Source organism: Penicillium oxalicum, chromosome I, assembly GCF_001723175.1.
Source record: "Penicillium oxalicum strain HP7-1 chromosome I, whole genome shotgun sequence".
Lineage (NCBI taxonomy): Eukaryota > Fungi > Ascomycota > Eurotiomycetes > Eurotiales > Aspergillaceae > Penicillium > Penicillium oxalicum.
In genome coordinates, this window is record NC_064650.1 from 738102 (window position 1) to 756931 (window position 18830).

Genomic DNA, 18830 nt, shown 5'->3' on the forward strand with positions numbered 1-18830 from the left:
CATTTTCAGAATAGGCTCATACAGTACGTAGGAATAAATGTGACTAATCATCGACACGACTCATGTGTTCGAGCGACCACCAAGCGAGCTGCCCCACCTTCACCCAAAACGGTCGCTCGCAGCGTCGAATCTCGATGCACATGCAAATTTGACAAGGGTGTTTCCACCTTCATGCATCTAGTCCCTCTCAAGCATAAAAAAATCCCAATCAAGGTCAAGATGCGTTCTTTTTTCTTTCCTCTGTAGCAATATTTGAAATGATCCTGCATTTATCTTGCCTGCAGCCACGGAATCCTTCCAAGCGGCGGCGATGGTACCCCACAGGTGGTGCTGTAAGAGGTTGAGTCCAAGAATTCATCAACCACCATTTTCATTCCAAGCCTCTCGCTTTCCAGTCGATTCTTTTCTTTCATGCCGTTTTACCAAGGCGGTTGAATATATTTATCCCACTGTATGACTACAATAACCTAGGTGCGATTCTATTTTGTGGGCATACCAAATTTTACACCGTATCCTGAAGTTCACAAGTGTTAACTAGCCTGTCTTGGCAAAAGGTTCACGCACGGAGGCTCATTAAGGCACCCCCCGAGGGAGCCGCCATAATTTTCGAGGCGTGGCCGAATAGAGGTCGACTCTTCTTTTAAAAAATCTACAATCAGTACAAGGCTTGCTTGAGTAGCTGCTGACGTAGTCAATTCTGCAGGTATCGGAATGCTGTCCACGGGTAAACATGGTCTTTGCCCCCGGTTTTGCTTGGCTCTCAAAGCGTAACGTCAAGGGCTCTGAAGACATGATTTGGACATGTGAAGGAATCTCCAATCAGATAAGGCTTTGTAGCCTCACTGAAATAGTGGCTCTACCTGGTTTCGGATTGCACACTAAGGCTTCCAGGATTCGATCATCTAGTCAACTCTCATCGTCGTTTGGTCTGAGGACCTAGGTCCATTTCTTGAGATCAGATGGGACGGCATGGTACCCATCAAAGAAGCCATGTGGATCATAAGCATTCTTCAACTTGGTCAAACGCGCATGACGCCAGGACTGATACCCATAAAGAGCCGACAGTGGTTCATCGTCGTGCGCATAGTTCTGATAGACATGGAGTTTGTCATACCCTGAGGTAGCCGCGAATTGGTCTCGCCATGAGCGAAGAAAATCGTCGACAGGCTTTGCAACACTATCATCCGTGTACGATCCGATGACTTCGATGATGTTGTGAAAGTACTTGCGGTGTGGGAAGGCGGAATACGTGTCGGGCAGCGCCTCGATACCCTGCACCGGGAATGTCTCGATCATCATGGCGGATCCGTTGGCTGCGGGATACTTTTGCAGGAATTTTTCGAACTCGTTGCCGAATTTGACCCATGTTGGTGGATCGAGTGTTCTGGCGTATAGGTTGTAGCGTGGGCCGGATGCGCAGGAATAAGGGATGAGGCCGAGAACGGACTTGGTGGGCAGCTCCTCCCATTTGAGCATGTGCTCCTGGAGGCTGAGACTGTAAGGCGAGAAGAGCTTGGTGTATTTTTGTCCTTCTGCCTCAGGGCCAGAGTAGACGATGTTGACAACCATGTTGAGCTAAGTGCAATAGTAAGCAATGTGCCATGAGAAATGGAGTAAAGCACGTCGGCGACTTCGTGGCTTACCTCGGGCGTCGTGGCATTTGATGAAAAGAAGATAATAAGAGCCAGCTTATTATCCAACCCCGGGGCTGTCAGGTGGTTGGCAACCTTCATGACTTTCTCAATTGAACTCTTGGCAAATATCATATCTGCACTATAATGAACGCCTCCATGAGTCGCAGGCCAGGTCTGGTACGTGGACTCGAAAATGATGCCATAGTTTTGACCAGAACCCCTGATGCCCCAGAACAAATCCTGATTTTGTTGGTCGGAGGCTTCGACAATGGTGCCATTCCACAGCGCCAGGCGCACTTTGCGGAGGGCGTCACTGGTCAGGCCATGCAGACCTTGCAGGCGACCTAGGCCTCCCCCGAGCATGGCACCCGTGGCGCCGATGCAGGGGCATGAGCCCACGGCTGTGCGAGATTGTAAGCAATGATTATTGAAATAGCGCAAGAGTGCAGTAACCATACTCAACTCTCTTCCGGCAGCGCCCACGGTATTGATCAAGTCGCTGAAATAGGCGCCAGTGCCAACAACGACTGTGCCGTCGGGCTGGACCTGAACATGGTTGAAGTTTTCCAGGTTGATTAAGACCGCATCTTGGATGGACTGGAGAGTCGGTGAATATCCATGACCTCCCGACCTGGCCAGCCATTGAAGGTTGTTGGTGGACATGTATTGGAGCTAGTAGATCACACTGGTTAATTATCAAGCACTCCTGGGGAACCGATCAAAGCTAACTCACACCCAAGGAGAGATCATGTTCGTTTGCTGGAAGAAACACCTCGTCAAACGTCGGCGCCCTGTATGTCGACCATCGCTCTGTCTTAGTCGCAAAGTCGGGCCAGGATTTACCGTGAATCAAATCACTCAATGTCAAAGGCCACACTGAGGTGTTAGATGGAGGGGTACCCCGAGAATCAAGGTGCTCAAGGAGCAACGGCGTGCCTGTCGCAGTCTGGAAGACAGCTAGAAGCGCCGAGAAGGCCTGCAGACTTGCGAAAAATACCATTTCCGTGGACTGGAACTAGATTCAAGATAGAATGGCGTACCCAGTTCTGACAAGTTCTGGGGGTTGTATGGATAAATCACCTGCAAATATAGGACAGTCTCCCCTTCTTATATGAAATTTGTCGGGCTGTGAGCAGCACTTTTGGCCAACTGAGGGTCTTCAAGAAAAAAAAAGCATTCATCTCGAGCCTCATCACGACGAGAATTCAGCCTGTGACTGCTGAGGCGGTTGCTCAGCTCAGCCGCAAGTGGAGCAAAGACCTCTAGCAAGTTACCATCTCTAAGAGGCCCCTGCATGAGAGAACCCAGACCTGCATATGGCACGTGGGAAGGGGGAAATTTGGAGAAGTCAGTTCAATTGGCTAGAAGATTGGTGTCCGCGAAAGCTTGTGTCGAGAGGGCGCGGTGACTCGGGTCCGGTGATGGTGGCGTGAACTCGGGTCTACAATGGGGGCTGAGAACTTGATGAAAGCGTAAGGCATAGAGAGAGGAGAGGCTCAGATAATGAAATGAATTTCAAATTCCGTGAAACCGTCAGCACAAATTGGTTTGTCAAATAGAAAACTTAGACGAAGGCCATCCCATAATTGCCTCGAGCGCTTTAATAACACCGCAGTCGATCTTCAGGTTCCGCTCTCGGTTCTATCTTTATCTCAAACGGTGAGAAGAGAACAGCAAGATGAGATCTAGCAAAATGTCAGCATTATGCACCGGTAAAACAGTCGTCGTCACGGGAGCTGCTGGATGCCTGGGCCAGGCCGTCGCTGTTGCCTTTGCCGCAGCGGGAGCCGAGCGAATCGCAATGGTAGACAACTTCAATGCTTCGGATACTTTTGAAAAGATTTTAAAAGCCGCGCAAGACACTGGGAGACCAGCTCCAGAGCTGCTATCATTGCATCTCGAAATCGGTGATGCTACGAGTGTTGACACTGGGGTTGCTGAAATCCACTCGAGGTGGGGACATGTCGATATTCTTATCAACACAACAAGTCACATGCCTCCGTGTGGTCTACAGCGACCTGTTCTAGAAAACAGCGACATTAATGTGTGGTGGGAGACTTGGGAGGTCAGCGTCAAAGATGCGTTCATTGTCGCTCGTGCTTTGCTGCCGCTCCTGCTCAAGGGATCTGACAGGACGGTTGTCAATGTCCTTTCAGCCAGCCCTTCTTTACCCACATTTACATCGGGAGCGCAGGATTTGTCCGCTTTGGCCATGATGCGTCTCTCAGAAGGTTTGATGCTCGACTACAGGAAAATAGGGCTGTTGGCATACTCGCTGCAGTTGGGACACTTTGAGGCAGAAGCTTTGGGAGATTCAACGGATTTCAGTAAGTCACAATCATATTCGGAACAATGAGATCAAAACTGACTGTCGCAAGTCACTTGGCTCAACGATTTACAAGAGCTTGCAAGTGAAGCCCTGGTTTTACTGGCAAGCGAACGACGCGAGTGGCTCGGCGGCGGACATATTTACTGCGGGAAGAGTATTTGCGATGCTATCTCTCGCAATGACAAAAATATGCACAATGAGTTGCTGAAACTAAGCACATCTGTCGATAAAATTCCGGTTGCCGCTGGAAGGAGAAGAGGGCGCGTGCCGAGGTCCAGCTATTAATGATGTTTCGTGGAGGTGTACGGCCGATGTTTATGATGTCTGCGACGCCGTGTCATTTCTACACAATTTGGATCTTTGATGAATGCTTGCAAATTAGCAAAATTGAGTTGTTAAGTTAGAGCTCTGCGTATCTTGAGCTTACAAGAATCTTCGACTGAACACTCAACCGGCAGAAAACGTGTATTATTACATACTACGTAGTTTGTTTGGACCTATATGGTCTATTGGGCCAGGCTCCGTTGGACCGAACGGATTTGTATGGTGCTCCCAGGATTCTCGCTGAATTCATTTTATGCTGTCAAAGCACGAGTAGAATCTTTATTAACATATCTGCTCAGCAAAATGGATTGAGTTATCTGCGTCGAGAGGAGAAGAAAAAGAAGATACCCAATAACTACTGATTCTTCAGGGTCTTCGCGGAGACCCCCCACGTGAATCTGTTCAACGTCGACTCCATTCAATTTCACTACCTTTTTAGCGATGACTCAGAGTGAGACATGAAAGTCAGGATACGCTCAAAATAGAGTTATTGAACATGGACGGCTTTTTTGAAAGAGAGAGCAGCGGAGAAGACTCACACAGCGTTAGACTGGAGGTCTGAGAGCCACCACGGACATGTGACATAAAAAAACCCCTTCCCCCTCTTCCGTTGTCGCTGATCGTCATGCGGAAAGGCTGTGCCTCCAATACGGCTTTGAAGATGGGTCTGGGTGGAGCAGCTTCAGAAAAAAAAAACAACAGCCTCATATAGTCACTGAATCGTTGTCTGTGACGAGGTTTTTTTTTCTTTCCCATTCCCCTATGATCACCACATATTACATCGGCAGATAGCGGCGAGAGTATTGCGACCATCTTTTAGTCTAGCGCCGGTTGCCTACAAAATCTCTCGTGAGAATGGGGAGATGGGTGGCTAGTGGTTAAATATTCAGCTAAATTGGTCGTTTCCTGAATCGAATCCGCTTTTGGCGAGCTGGGCCCAGCCGACCGGGTCGGGGCGAGTGACCCGCTCGATCCCCGACCACAGGCCCCAAACTGAGATCTCTTGGCCTTTCCCTGTATCTTCTCGCGTGTTATGGTTGGGTCCCTCGATCGATGTCTTGCCGAGGCGAGTTGGTAGATCACTGGATGCTAATTATTCATTTCCCTTTATTTCATTTTTGTTTCTTTCACTCATGTGTCAAGAAATCATTACTATCATTCTGCCTGGCCAACCATAGTCTGGTCTGGACTTTGGGAAAACTAAATCGCCGTAGCGTGGGATGGAAGGGTTGAGACTTACAGGGGCTTGAGGCCCAACAAGATCTGTCAAGATCATCACCGTTGCTTCTGCTAATTATCGGAACGAAATGCCACGGGGCCCGAGTCGTGGCACCAAGATACGACGACGGGCTGGCGTGGAGGCTGATAATCTGCATGGATATGTGGTCGCATTGACTGCCCAAAAAGGCAACCAATATCAGATTGGCCAGACGTGTGATAGTGGGGCCGGCGAGTGGATCTAGCCGAGCCAAAACACCAGCACAGGCGTTCATTGGCTCATGGCCCCACTGATCGGGATCACCACGGTGCTTGTGGGCCAGCCTGGATATGGTGAGAAAGAGCCAGCGTGCACCGGTACGTACAAAAGAGAAACAAAGAGACCATCCCTTGAGAAAAAGAATTTTCCCTTCTGTCGTCCGATCGTCTCATCAAGAAATCACGTATATAAACCCTCATCGGCTCTCTCATTCGAAGACCACACTAATACCACACACACACCACAATTCATTGGCAGGAGCACACGTCAGTCGATTCAAAATGGTAATGCTACGATTGACCGCTGAGCAATATCGAAAGCTGCCGATTCTGGTGGACGATAAGACATGCATTGGCAAGACCTACATCATCACAGGGGGCAACTCGGGTCTGGGTCTCGAGACGGCGCGACACCTTGTCGCGGCGTCGGCTACGTGTGTTGTGCTGGCCGTGCGGAATCTTAAGGCAGGAGAAACGGCCAAAAATGACATTGAGAAAACAACTGGCCGCAAGGGAGTGGTCCAGGTATGTCTGCTTCCAGATTTCAAGGGTCTGTCACGGAGATTGACCTCGACTTCAAGGTGCGACATATCGACATGTCAACCTACGCGTCAGTCCAGAGCTTCGTCAAGAAGGTCACAGAGGAGCTCGACCGAATCGACGGCTTTGTCTGCAATGCAGGACTCATGATTGATGCATGGTCGCAGTCTGAGGGCATGGAGACGAGCATGTTTGTGAACGTTATCAACACCGTTTTCCTCGGTGCCCTCATGATGCCGAAACTCAAGGAGTGTGCCACCAAATTCAATATCAAGCCCACACTTGTCTTTATCGTCAGCGTCCTTGGGTACACCGTCAAGAGCGAGATGGACAAGAGCCGAAACGGCGTCATATTTGATGGGCTCAACGACCAACAGCGGGCTAACATGGACTCGAGGTTAGATTTACACTCCTATCTAATCCTATCTTCTGGCATAATAGCTAATTTGATGCACCAAGATACGCACTCACCAAGCTTGTGGAAGAGTGCGCCGTCCGCCAGTTCGCCGCCCTCTGTCCTGTCGAGCGTACAGGCGTGGTTATCACCATGGTTGCGCCTGGTCTGTGTACGACCGGCCTCGGCCGTGACGCCCGGACCTTCACCAAGATTATGCACGAGGCGGTCCGGGCCCGGATGGCGCGAACCGCAGAGGAAGGCAGCCGCACCATTCTACACGGGCTGGTGGTGGGCGAGGAGGGCCATGGCAAGCTGTTGTCCGGTTGTAAGATCAAGGAATTTTGGGTGCCTACGTGGCTCACTGACGAGGAAGGTCAGAAATTGCAGAAGGGTATCTGGAACGAGCTTGTTGCCAGGCTGGAGGCTCAGCAGCCCGGCTGTATCTCGCAGCTCAAGTAGAGCTTTCATTGTGTCAATTTTCTGAGATCAACGTAACATTCAGAGTCGCAGCTTCCACGACTTCATCACATCCCTCGATTTAGTCTAGCTTTGTTTTTCCGATTTTTAATACCATCTTGTTCAATAAACTCTAAGCACTTCTATTAGATTACCACAGTCTAGCTCAGATGAAACAAGAAAAATGTACCGGTCCTTGTCATGAGAGTGTCTGTAAGATTGCTGTGTGTTGTATGAGGCCCCCAGTGCCTCGCGGAGGGGACATCGCAACGCTCCTTCTCAAGAATATACCACTTTCCCAAGTTGGCGAGATCCGAGGCGCGTAAGACGCCTGCATCACCTGCATACCGTCCCCTACTGTAGATTGCCTGCTCTCGCACCCCACCATTCCTCACGCAATTAAGTTCGAAGATAGCGCACACCTAGCGGCACTGCCTCCGCACCCCGCAGCTTTAGCCCGTTTCAGTCTAGGACTAGCAGGTCTACCTGAGGGCTGAAAGTCCGTGTAAAGTCGAGCGGGCAGTGGCACACACTGCAGTGTGCACAGACTCTGACATGAGAGTTTGTTTGCGAGGGCTGTACCCACTCCGAACCCGGTGAGAGGCTGACAATGAAAGGGAACAGTTTGCCGACCACTGTGTCCTGTACATTACCTATTAGGCCCTCCGACCCCGGTGAAACTATACGATGCGCCCGATACCTTTGAACCAACCGCATGAGAGAAAGCGCGGTAGGCCCCGTGGCTGAACGATTGCCCCCAATCAGAGGGATCTAGATGCCCTATACGCCCTACCTGTCACTTTGCAGCATCCCTCAGTCCCTTCACATTCCAACGATAGCGAGGGCGGCCGTGTAAGGTTGCCAGACTATATATATTCTAATAATTACCCGTAGGCCAGGTAGAAGCAAGGTCTCTATGAGCCGCAATTGTTATTTGATCTGACTGTGTCATTGTCCCTGCACTCACAGTTTACTCAATGCTGCAGACTACGCGAGAAAGACGATGGTGGACAAGCCAGGAAGACGACATACTGAAGAATGCAGCACAAGCGCAATGTAATAACCCCGACGAACTGGTTGGAAATGTAACTATATCTGACACCGAGGCTGACCTTCACCCCACAGCACACAAACCCGGCAGCGTACAAAACTGGAACGATATTGCTTTTTTGTTGCCCGGGCGCACCAACAAGGACTGCCGCAAGCGATGGTCAAAGATTCAGACCGACGTCCAGAAGGGGGTATGGAAACGGGACGAAGATGAGAGACTGCGGCACGCAGTACAGCAGTTGGGGTTCAAGTATGTCAAGCCCTGTCGTCCCCCTCCGTGTCTGGCAGTGGCATGTTGAATTGGGCATGCGTGCTGATTGTCAGCGCAGATGGTCTCGCGTGGCCGCCATGGTTCGGTGTCGCAATGCAGACCGTAAGCTCCAATTGTCCCCACTGAAACAATTCGACTGGATGCCTCACTGACATGAAGCGACCGTAGAGTGCGCAAAGCGTTGGCAACAAGTGCTCAGACCTGACCTGAACCATATGTCGTGGACTCCTGAAGAGGATGAGAAGCTGCTGGCGGCAATCAAGACCTATGACAACAACTGGAAGCAAATAAGCCTCGCCGAGTTTCCCGATCGCTCCACCCACGACATAAGGAATCGGTGAGTAAGGTCCCTGATCTCCCCCGAGCAAAAGTTGACCCGCTCCAAAGGAGCCGCTTGCTCGACCGTGGGAGCCGGAATGCCAGTGACGTTGGATCCATACCCGAGCAACTGCGGACCCCGAGTTCAAAAGGAGACAAAATGATGATATGCGGGGACGAGAATACTGATAACGATATTGGCACTTTTGATGGTAGTGCTGAGTGCGAGTACGTGGACGGCTGAGACATCCTGATGGACTCGAATCACGGACTTGAGTCCGCTACTATCGCCGGCTTTCAACACACTCGTGGGTCTCTTATGACACCAGATAGCGCTGGCCACATATCTGACCCCAGCTGGATTGGACCCAAGAAAGTCTTGGAAAATAACCAGGGACTGCCTGTACCAGATAATGAATGGCTTTCTTGGCGCAACCCATTTGAGGATTCATCCTCGACCACGCCTGTTTCTCAGTTGGCGTGGTGGGACAGCGATCTTGTGGATCAGCACTGCTTTCTCAACTCTGTGTCATCGGATGCTGGGGTTTTTCAAGTTCCCGGGTTGGCGGGAGACATTCAGGGTATCGGCGACCCAGAGGTTCGGATCGATGCGAATATGGAGATGCACAATGGCGATGCCGTTTTGGAGAATGGGCAGAAAGGAAGCGTCATTTTGACCTTGGATCAAGTGGACCCATATGTGGCCCACGAAATCATGGGCAGCGTCCTAAAGCATAGCGCAGGTCTCAAAATTCGGTGCGTCGTCGATGGCAAATAAAGGAGATGTCGAACGAAGCAGTACAACCCAAACTCTCGTGAGTTTGAGGATACACGTTCCACAGTCCTCACTTGGCCTAAAACTTAGCGCACCATCAACTACCATCACCTACAATCATAAATCTAGTTCGACACAGTTCATACCTCTTAGACGGCTCTGCAATTGAAACTTGATACATGGGCCCGCAAGTAAATGACTACGACACTTTGAATCATAAAGAGGAATATATTCCACGTTCATTGTCAGAATACGCTTGTAAAAGATTAAAGTATCGAGGCTGAGCACTTCAATCGGCGTTGGCGACATGATCTCACGCAGACCGGACCCGAGTTCGCTGGGCATGCATCTGGTCCAAAGCCCCGGGATATGGTCAGCCATGCTTAGTGGCCGCTCTCGTGAGGCAGGACTTTAAATCAGCGGTTTTCAGACGCGAGCAAGGCGTTCTACAACTTGTGTTGCTTGTGGAATATTCCAGCCGCATAAGTGAATATATTTGACAATAAGTATCCTCATCAACCAACCTGTATCGGCACAAAAAAGACTCCACTGAATCGACGGCTGTCGCATCACAACCGAATGGCTGCTTTCCTCTCGCCCAAGTTGAGCCTCGACTCCGCCGCCACTACGGGCATACGGACACTGCCAGACCTGGTCGACTTCCATGCCAAACACAACCCGCAGCATATCTTCTGCATCTAGACAAGACAAGACCATGATTGCATATCTGTGAGCTTTAAAAAGCTACAGCGCGCCATTGTGCGCTGCCAAGCCAGGCTCAGAAGGGATCACTCTGATCTTCATCCGCCCGCAATTGATGCAGAAGGGCATGTAGCAAAGTGCGCTCCAGTTGCCATTCTGATGGAGAGCCATGTCGGACTGGCTATCTATGTCCTCGCGTGCATGGGCATGGGTGTACCAGTTGTGCTGCTCTCGGCACGATTGAATCCGTCTGCTGTACGCCACCTTCTAAAAGAGACGGGGTCGAGACATGCAGTAGTCTCTCCTCAGTTGCTGGCTCTCGCCTCTGAAGCCATATCTCCCGCGGAGGAAACAAACCGGGATACGCTCAACGGAGATGGCGCAACGACGATTCGGATCGCAACTGAATGGGAAAGCCTTCTGGATGAAGAGGATGCTGCAGATGAAAGTAAATCTGTGTGTGCTGCGCTTGAAGCCCATTTCGTGTCGGAAAATGATCGTCAAGTGATGATCCTTCATTCTTCTGGGACTTCAGGGCTGCCGAAACCAATACCCTGCTCACATAGATATTTCTTGGGTTATGGGACATGCCACCTTTTTGCCTCCGATGGCAAGGACAAGAGCTTGATTGTGTCAACGCTGCCATTGTTTCACGTTAGGTCTTACCAGCCAGCACTGAAAATCGAGTCCTTAACTAACTTTTCAATAGGGCTTTGGCTTCGTGGCAATATGTCTCTCGCTAGGAGCTGGAAAGACAGTGTGCATTCCTCCTCCCTCAAGGGTGCCCGACGGAGCATCGGTCGTCAATCTTTTGCAACGTTCTGGTGCGACGGCATTGATCAGTGTGCCGTCCATTCTGGAGGAAATTGAAGGTCTACCGGATAACAAGGGGGCTGAAGCTCTCGCCAGACTGGAATTTGTTGGGTTCGGCGGGGGCATGCCCAAGGAGGCGGTTGGACAAAGGCTAGACGCCTTTGGTGTCCGACTGATCGGCCAGTACGGCGCCACCGAGACTGGTCCGATGACACCATTTTTCATCCCGGGCGATGGGCACAATTGGCGACGACTGAGATTGCGACATGATACGCTCAGTCAGCTTCAAGTCAAACTGGATCGTGTCGATAATTCCGATCAGCAAATATTCGCCTACAGGCTAAGTATGGTGCCATTTGGCTGGACCCAACGCTTTGAACTGCAAGATCTCATCATAACCACAACGGAGTACACTGCGGAGAGCGATCTTTCACTTTTGGATTTCTCCGTTGCTGGACGCACCGATGATCTGATCTGCCTAGCGATCGGTGAGAAAGTGAGGCCTACGATTTTGGAGTCCCTGTTGAGACAATGTGACGGGGTAAAAGACGCAATCACATTCGGGGAAGGTCAGTTTGAACTAGGTATTATCGTGGAGGCTACCGATGCCCTAAATCCCGATCACTTTGAGCAACTCAAAACAACGATTTGGCCTAAAATTGAGGATGCTAGCCGTCAGATGGACGCTCATGCCAAAATCACATCGCCCGCTGCCGTGTTAGTCGTACCTTCTGGGGATTTGCCAAGGTCAGACAAGGTCACCATCTTGCGCAAAGCGGTGGCGACGAAATACGCCGAGGAAATAGCAGATGTGTACCGCAACCTTGAGGTCGCTGTAGCACCAGCGCTGAACCTATCGTCGCCGCTATCCAGCATCAAGGCCTTCGTGGCAGAAAGCATGGCCTGGCAAGCCAACGACCAAGACGACTTCTTTGCGCGAGGCATGGACAGCCTACAGGCGACGAAACTTCGCAGACTGCTTAAAGACTCGGTGCAGGCAACGCATTCTATGTTTGGCTCCGACACAAGCCATGTTCTGCCAGTTGCAAGTATTAGCAACGACTTTGTGTACCGGCACCCATCAATTAGTAGCATCGTGGGCGCTCTCTTTCCCGGAAATGATGCGATTGAGGAAGTACTCACCGAGGCCCAGCTATTCGAGCAGTTTGTGAGTAATTACACCGGTAAATATGACCATACACAAGAAGAGAAGGCCGTCGTGGTGCTCACAGGCAGCAAAGGAAGCTTGGGATCTTTCTTCTTGGCGCAACTTCTCTCCAATAGTTCTGTCAGTCGGGTCATCTGTCTCAACAGGCCTGGCAAAGGAGCCGACGCTTTGAAAGTTCAGAAGAGCGCCTTGACATCTCGCAATATCTCTGTCAACGACGTCGCCTGGGCTAAAGTCGAGGTTTATGAGGTCAGTACAGAGGTTCCATGGCTCGGCTTAAGCAAGGAAGTCTACGAAAACCTGGCGACAGAGTCAACGCATATTGTGCACATCGCGTGGCCAATGAACTTCCAAATGGGTGTCCAGTCGTATGAAAGCTCGTTCAAGACTTTGCGAAATTTGTTGGAACTTGCGCGTAGAGCGCGCTTCTATTCCTACAAACAGAAGCCAAGATTGCTTTTTATATCTTCCATTTCGACAGTCGGCAACCATCCGCTTCCTCCTGGACAAAATTTGATTTCCGAGGTCATTCCAGATGGTCCAGCTTCGGCACTGGATCTGGGCTACGCCAAGACCAAGCTCGTATGTGAAAAAATGATTCAGCGCGCGGCAAGTGACTATCCTGAGATCGAAGTTGGAGTGGTACGCGTCGGACAGATCTCCGGGGCCGCCAAATATTTGGGCCTACTTCAGACAGGTTGCTCCTGTACGTCTCCATTAGCATAAATTGAAGTCACCCGCTTCGAGGATGACTCGGGGGTTCTTGCTGACCATAATTTCAGAATACCCAAATGCCCTGGCTCGATTATCTCTGGAGAGACAATCCGCTGGTCCGTGGCTCGACCAAGAAGAATCCACTGGCCGAGTTTTGCTTCGCTCGAATCATGGAACGTATGAGCTTGAGCGAAGATGAAAGGGCAATCTCAGGCAAACGGACTTCCTCTCGTGTTTTTTGAAGGAAAAAGCCAAGGATAACACCCTTCCTCACCTGTAAGCGTTCCTTGATCAAAACCCCCACTAATATGCATAAATTTACGTACGTGTCGCAGCTTCGTTCCCACCTGGGTCAACTCGAACATCGTGGCCGGTGCCGACACAACTAGCATCCTAGCCAGCGCCGTCATATATCATCTCCTGAAAAATCCCCCGTCTTTCGCTAAACTCAAAGACGAGGTAGCCGTTGCTGCAGCTCAAGGCCGTCTCTCCAGATACACAACATGGAAGGAGGCCAAGGAATTGCCCTACCTAGATGCCTGTATCATAGAGGCTACCAGGATGCATCCTCCCTTCGCTCTTCCTTTCGAGCGCGTCGTGCCCGAGGTTGGCCTCCGGATCGACGGCCATTATATTCCTTCAGGCACAAGAGTCGGTATTGTAAGAACACACTCAATCTTGACATCTGACCAGAGAAGAAATATGAATTCTTACTTGTGCATCATCTCACCCAGAACCCTTGGGCAATGCATCGCGAAGCATCGATGTTTGGTGCGAATCCTGACGTTTGGAGACCCGAACGCTGGTTATGCAGTGAGACTAAGAAGCAGGAAATGTACAATTCTCTTTTGACGGTAGGTTCGCATTAGATTAAGCTACCTTCACGCTGTTGAAACATTAGAGCGGCCAAGCTCACTCTGCACTATTTAGTTTGGCGCCGGTCATCGAAGCTGTCTTGGAAGGCACCTTGCCTACTTCGAGATTTACAAACTCATTCCATCTCTGTTCCAGCAGTACGATGTAAGTGTGAGTCTATCGCTCATCTCTCGGAACTCTGGTCTAATTTTCTTGAACAGATTGAACTAGTAAGCCCGGTTGGCGACTGGACAGTTGAGAACAAATGGCTGACCAAGCCATCCGGATTCCGAGTCAAGATCACATCCCGTAGCTAGCATTGTTCTTGTATAGACCGGCTTATAGTACTGGATTGGATTATGGACTAATTGAATATTGTCTTGAATTTCTATCCTTTTACTTGTGCCCGCTTAGTCTTCTGGAGCAGTCACACGATTCATATCGCGAATTTACCCAGGAGGGCATGCAGTACTTCGTCCTCAGGTTCCAAACGGAGCTCAACCGTCGCTATACTTTTCTTTTTTACGATAGACCAGTGGCTTACAACAACTCCATGATAATAACCACATTATTGAAACCGTCTCCATCACGTGCTGCGGCTGCGTTTGTGGAGGCCGGAGTTCTCATGTGAGATCTGCGGACCCGAGTTGCATGGATTCAACCGCATGTGTGCCATTCGCGGTCCGTCAACATCAGCCTTGATAAGTCGGCTGGAGCGGATTCGGCCATTGCGTTGAGGTGCTTTGCACGAAGATCATATCTTCAAAGCCCTTAGCAAGATGACTCGGGGCCATTGCCAGCTCACGTCCAAGTCGTGCCGACCAAGACACGGCCTGCGGTCGCACTCGCGCTATATGAAGGACTAGGAAACTCTGCAAAGAAGAGTGTGCACTTCAAAGCCGTCTTTTTTCGTTTTATGAACAAGTAAAATGCCAGCTCTTGCCACACAGCCGCTGATTGAGACTACGCCGCCGCTCAAGGTGTGGAACTCGCTGGTGAAGAAATGTCTTCCGCACGCGGAGAACAAAGATGTCCAGTTCTGGTGGAACCTCACTGGATATCATCTCGCAGTGATGATCGATGCGGCTGGATACTCGATTGAGAAGCAATACGAGGTGCTTCTCTTCCACTATCACTGGATTGTAAGCAATTTTGGCACTTTTGACATGTCACTGCATGACAGTGGCAAGCTGATGTTGACGAGACTCCAAGGTACCCCGATTGGGACCGGTACCAAAGCCTGATGGGACGCCCGTGTTCAAGTCTTTAATTGCCTATGATGGCTCGCCTCTAGAGTACTCCTGGAAGTGGAACACCACAACCGGCGAGCCGGATATCCGCTACTCGTGGGAGGCAATCGGCAAGGACTCGGGCACGGCATCCGATCCACTAAATCATGATCCATCACTGGACTATATGGACAAGGTGACCCAGGTCCTTCCTGCAACGGATTACTCATGGTTTCGTTACTTCCTGGCGGAAATTTACCGTCCCGACAGAGAGTTTTATGCCAAGGAGCTGGAAGCCGGCGAGCCACCCGCCACCACTCTGATGCACGCCGTCGAGTACAACAAAAAGGCCAGCTTCGGACTCAAGTCGTACTTCCTGGCGAGAAAGCTGTTCATGGGAGGCGATCCTGCCACCCTGCAGGAATGGGACGATGCAATCGTCAAGCTGAACCCCGGCCAAGGTCATCCAGGCAGAGATGCCCTAATGCACTTCCTAACCACCAGCTCCGAGGGCAAGCTGATGAAGCCTAATGTCATGGGCATGGATAACGTGGAACCATCAAAGTCCCGCCTGAAGATGTACTTCACGTCCGCCCATACCAGCTTCAAGTCGGTCCGCAAAATCATGACAATGGGCGGAATTTGCCACATCGCCGAGGAGAGCCTGCAAGACTTGCGTTCCATGATCCTCGCCGTCTTGGGCCTACCGGCGGATTTCCCCGAGGAGCAGGAGATTTCTGTCGAGGCAACCAGCGGTGGTAGCACGTGGAAGGATTTCGAGGCTTTGTGCGAGGGGTTTATCTACTTCTTTGATATTGCCCCTTCAAGCGGCAGGCCTGAGGTCAAGTTTTACTTGACCACTCGCAAGTACGGTGCGGATGACCTCACCATTGCTCGTAATTTGATGGCCTGGATGCACGCACATGGCCGTGGCACGTATTGCGATGCGTACCTTGGCATGCTTGAGAAACTTGCCGAGCACAGGGGGCTGGCGAACGGCAAGGGAATGCATGTCTACATTAGCTACCAGTGTTCTCAGAAGGGAGAGCCGGACATTAAGTCATACATCTCTCCTGAGCTGTACCACAAGGATCGATATGCGAGCATCTAATGAAATACGCCAGAAGGTCAATGAAAGGCCAAAAATCCCAGAATGTCACATTGCCCTTGTAAATCTCCAGAAGCATTTTACAATGATGTGGATTGGCTTGATTCATGAATCTCGTGCTGAAGTCTCCCATGAAATCGTTCTGCTTCTCAGTCGTGTCTCCTCCCATAAGCGGTGGCCGGGAGCTTCATGCAACGCGAATATCCAAGGAAACTGACCTAGCTGCTGCTGAATGACAGCCCAGTTGTTCAGCTTCAGTCTCTCACATGTGTCGGCAATTAATGGCAAGAGCCAGTGATAGTGTTGAGGATTGAGCACGGATATCCCACTCATCAAAAGAACCCACAAGAGTAGAGGAGGATTACAGCCCAAAGACTCCGACTCTATGACACAAAGGTCTTGTATGGCGCTTCCCAGACGATCAGAAAGAAGGGTGCCACTAGATCCATCACGGGTGTACTCGGGCAGCAATGTGGTCATAAATGCCAGCATCGTAAGGTTTGTGACGTTGCCGTAGAGTCCTCCACGCTTGGTAGAGGGTTGCCCGAGACGCGAGATCTCTACAAGGCGATAAAGGAGGAATAGAAGTGTCTCAGTATAGTCAAGAGGATTTAGCTTCAGTTTCTGTCTTGTTTCCACCTCGTTGAGCAGCCTTGAGAAGCTTAATAGATTGAGCATGATGAGTGGCATCCAGGAAGCTGCTTTGGAGAACGGTCCGCTGCTGACGTCGGGGTCGCATAGGATCGGTTGAACGGGCACTTCGTTGCCACAGAACAGGGTTGGGGTGCCCATTTGCATTGCCAATTCGACATCGAGCCTGAAAATCGTTAGACCGAAACCACAAAGTGCCATGCAGAAGCGAATCACATTGCAAATCCCAGGCAAATTCAATGCACGTCGTGAAATCAAGCACTTTTACATACCTCAACGGCTTCAGTGCTAGCGCCCGATTTTCCTGCATCAGCCGGGTGATCCCACCCCGCAGCTGGATCATGCGATGGAGCCCGTGGAGATGCACTAGTCCCGTTGTAGGTTGGCGATGCACTTGCTGATAGATGGCGAGGCTGACCACGGCGGCTATGGCGCTGTCGGAAACAGAGAAGGGACCAGAAAGTTTCATATTGACCAAGGCATATGCCTGGGTGATGTGGTGAAGGGTTTTGGACGATATTGTTGACCTACGTCGGCGGAAGTCGACGTAAGACGCGGATATAGCCAACGTGCTATGAAAATCTGTCCATTTTTGGTGGTCAACGGTGCTACATGGATCGGCCGGGCGATTCTATCACTCACATGCTTCATCTGCTAGAATATAGTTAACCCAGATTGACTTGATAATGTCGAATTTGGTACAAAACTGCGGTGGGAACAACGCATCACTTATGTCAAAGAACCCTATGATTGCCATTTTTGTCAGACATGAGGGTATGTGAAATGGCCAGCCGAACAGTCAGGGCAGCGTACACCGATGCAAGAGTGCCGTGGACTCGGAGTCGAGCTCTTGAGGGAACGAAGTAAGGCACAAATCGCCCCAAAGCACTTGACGCAGCATCACATGCCCTGATCCTGAAGTGCTCAAGAAGGACTTGAGCTCGGCGATACTCTTTTGCTTCTTGGTGGATTGGCGTTGCTTCCCGGCATTCTTGCCTCGCATAACATGGGAGCGGATGAGACGCCTGTCGGAGATTCCTATCCCACTAGGGCTCTGGTCGATGAACTGCAAAGCCATGGTGACGGACGGGTGATGGATTCATGCTATACTCGCAACATGTCAGGACTATCTGGAGGGTCTCTTCTTTTTGAAAGCGTCCAGGCGATCACGACTCCGATTGCACAGACGATGCAGGGGGCGCTATTGGTAGACGACAGGGACACTAGTTGTCGTTTGTATCAGCTGACATCCCCCCGCCTCTTTGTCCGGGCACACTCACGTGTTGGGAGATCTGATGCCAGTAGATTGGTTATCAATAAGTTTCAAGTTTACAATGAAGAAAGTGCTAAAACACTTCCGATCGCCATTCCTCACTTTCAAAGGAGCGTGGTCTAGTGTATTCAGGGGAAGGCTGATCCCGTTCACAGTGTGGCGGGCCGGACACGCCTTTAAGCGTCGTCCTTCCTTATCGCGCCATCTTGGCTCACATAAGGTTGTTGGCGAGACCCTCATGGGAAACAACACCACACTCTAGAAAGCCATCAATTAACCTATTGTATTTGTGGAGAGGAAAGGTACTTGTGAGACTTGCGGTAACGTCGCTAATCGTTTAAGCAAAGAGGCATATTTCGAAAAGTGCCAAAAACCGAACATTCAACAGTCCAAGAACAAGATACCTTTGGCAGTTCCTGAGAAGGTTCTCTTCCAATAAATAACGTTGTGGTAGCAATTTGATGATTTGAGGAACGTGCGAGGGTAGCAGCTAACAATCAATCTAATGCATAATGAATAATTTGAATCTCGCCAAGAAGCATAATAAGAAACCCGGCCAGTACCAAGGTCTTTTATGAAGACATCAACGGAATGCATGTGTAGAATGAGCCCCGACTAATAACCCCCCCGAAAACAAAACATTTGTCCGAAAGGAAAGCCGACTGTGGTATCAAAAGAAGAACAAAAAAGAGAGAGAGACTCCAAGACCAGCTGCAAAAATCAGACCAGGTATCACATAGGCTAAGC

General features: G+C 50.4%; 8 protein-coding genes across 8 annotated transcripts; 5 read left to right on the forward strand and 3 right to left on the reverse strand.

The window, feature by feature from the left end:
• Positions 1-936: 936 nt before the first annotated feature.
• POX_a00249 (uncharacterized protein) lies at positions 937-2634 on the reverse strand (the record flags this gene model as incomplete). The annotated part of the gene is made up of 4 exons (XM_050109195.1): positions 937-1575; positions 1644-2035; positions 2093-2306; positions 2368-2634. The coding sequence occupies 4 exons, from the start codon at positions 2632-2634 to the stop codon at positions 937-939; spliced, it is 1512 nt and encodes a 503-aa protein (XP_049972963.1).
• Positions 2635-3327: 693 nt separating this feature from the next.
• Positions 3328-4248, forward strand: POX_a00250 (uncharacterized protein; the record flags this gene model as incomplete). The annotated part of the gene is made up of 2 exons (XM_050109196.1): positions 3328-3961; positions 4013-4248. The coding sequence occupies 2 exons, from the start codon at positions 3328-3330 to the stop codon at positions 4246-4248; spliced, it is 870 nt and encodes a 289-aa protein (XP_049972964.1).
• A 1797-nt stretch (positions 4249-6045) lies between these two features.
• On the forward strand, positions 6046-7159 carry POX_a00251 (uncharacterized protein; the record flags this gene model as incomplete). Its single annotated transcript, XM_050109197.1, has 3 exons — positions 6046-6288; positions 6345-6700; positions 6763-7159. The coding sequence occupies 3 exons, from the start codon at positions 6046-6048 to the stop codon at positions 7157-7159; spliced, it is 996 nt and encodes a 331-aa protein (XP_049972965.1).
• Positions 7160-8133: 974 nt separating this feature from the next.
• Positions 8134-9573, forward strand: POX_a00252 (uncharacterized protein; the record flags this gene model as incomplete). The annotated part of the gene is made up of 5 exons (XM_050109198.1): positions 8134-8456; positions 8536-8579; positions 8646-8814; positions 8865-9023; positions 9129-9573. 5 exons carry the CDS (start codon positions 8134-8136, stop codon positions 9571-9573), a joined length of 1140 nt encoding a protein of 379 aa, XP_049972966.1.
• Positions 9574-13137: 3564 nt separating this feature from the next.
• On the forward strand, positions 13138-14139 carry POX_a00254 (Cytochrome monooxygenase pkfB; the record flags this gene model as incomplete). Its single annotated transcript, XM_050109199.1, has 6 exons — positions 13138-13144; positions 13219-13243; positions 13303-13627; positions 13702-13821; positions 13898-13987; positions 14044-14139. 6 exons carry the CDS (start codon positions 13138-13140, stop codon positions 14137-14139), a joined length of 663 nt encoding a protein of 220 aa, XP_049972967.1.
• A 612-nt stretch (positions 14140-14751) lies between these two features.
• On the forward strand, positions 14752-16162 carry POX_a00255 (uncharacterized protein; the record flags this gene model as incomplete). The annotated part of the gene is made up of 2 exons (XM_050109200.1): positions 14752-14964; positions 15035-16162. 2 exons carry the CDS (start codon positions 14752-14754, stop codon positions 16160-16162), a joined length of 1341 nt encoding a protein of 446 aa, XP_049972968.1.
• A 102-nt stretch (positions 16163-16264) lies between these two features.
• On the reverse strand, positions 16265-17888 carry POX_a00256 (uncharacterized protein; the record flags this gene model as incomplete). Its single annotated transcript, XM_050109201.1, has 4 exons — positions 16265-16976; positions 17083-17392; positions 17453-17554; positions 17624-17888. The coding sequence occupies 4 exons, from the start codon at positions 17886-17888 to the stop codon at positions 16265-16267; spliced, it is 1389 nt and encodes a 462-aa protein (XP_049972969.1).
• Positions 17889-18464: 576 nt separating this feature from the next.
• On the reverse strand, positions 18465-18680 carry POX_a00257 (uncharacterized protein; the record flags this gene model as incomplete). The annotated part of the gene is made up of 1 exon (XM_050109202.1): positions 18465-18680. One exon carries the CDS (start codon positions 18678-18680, stop codon positions 18465-18467), a length of 216 nt encoding a protein of 71 aa, XP_049972970.1.
• Positions 18681-18830: the final 150 nt, after the last annotated feature.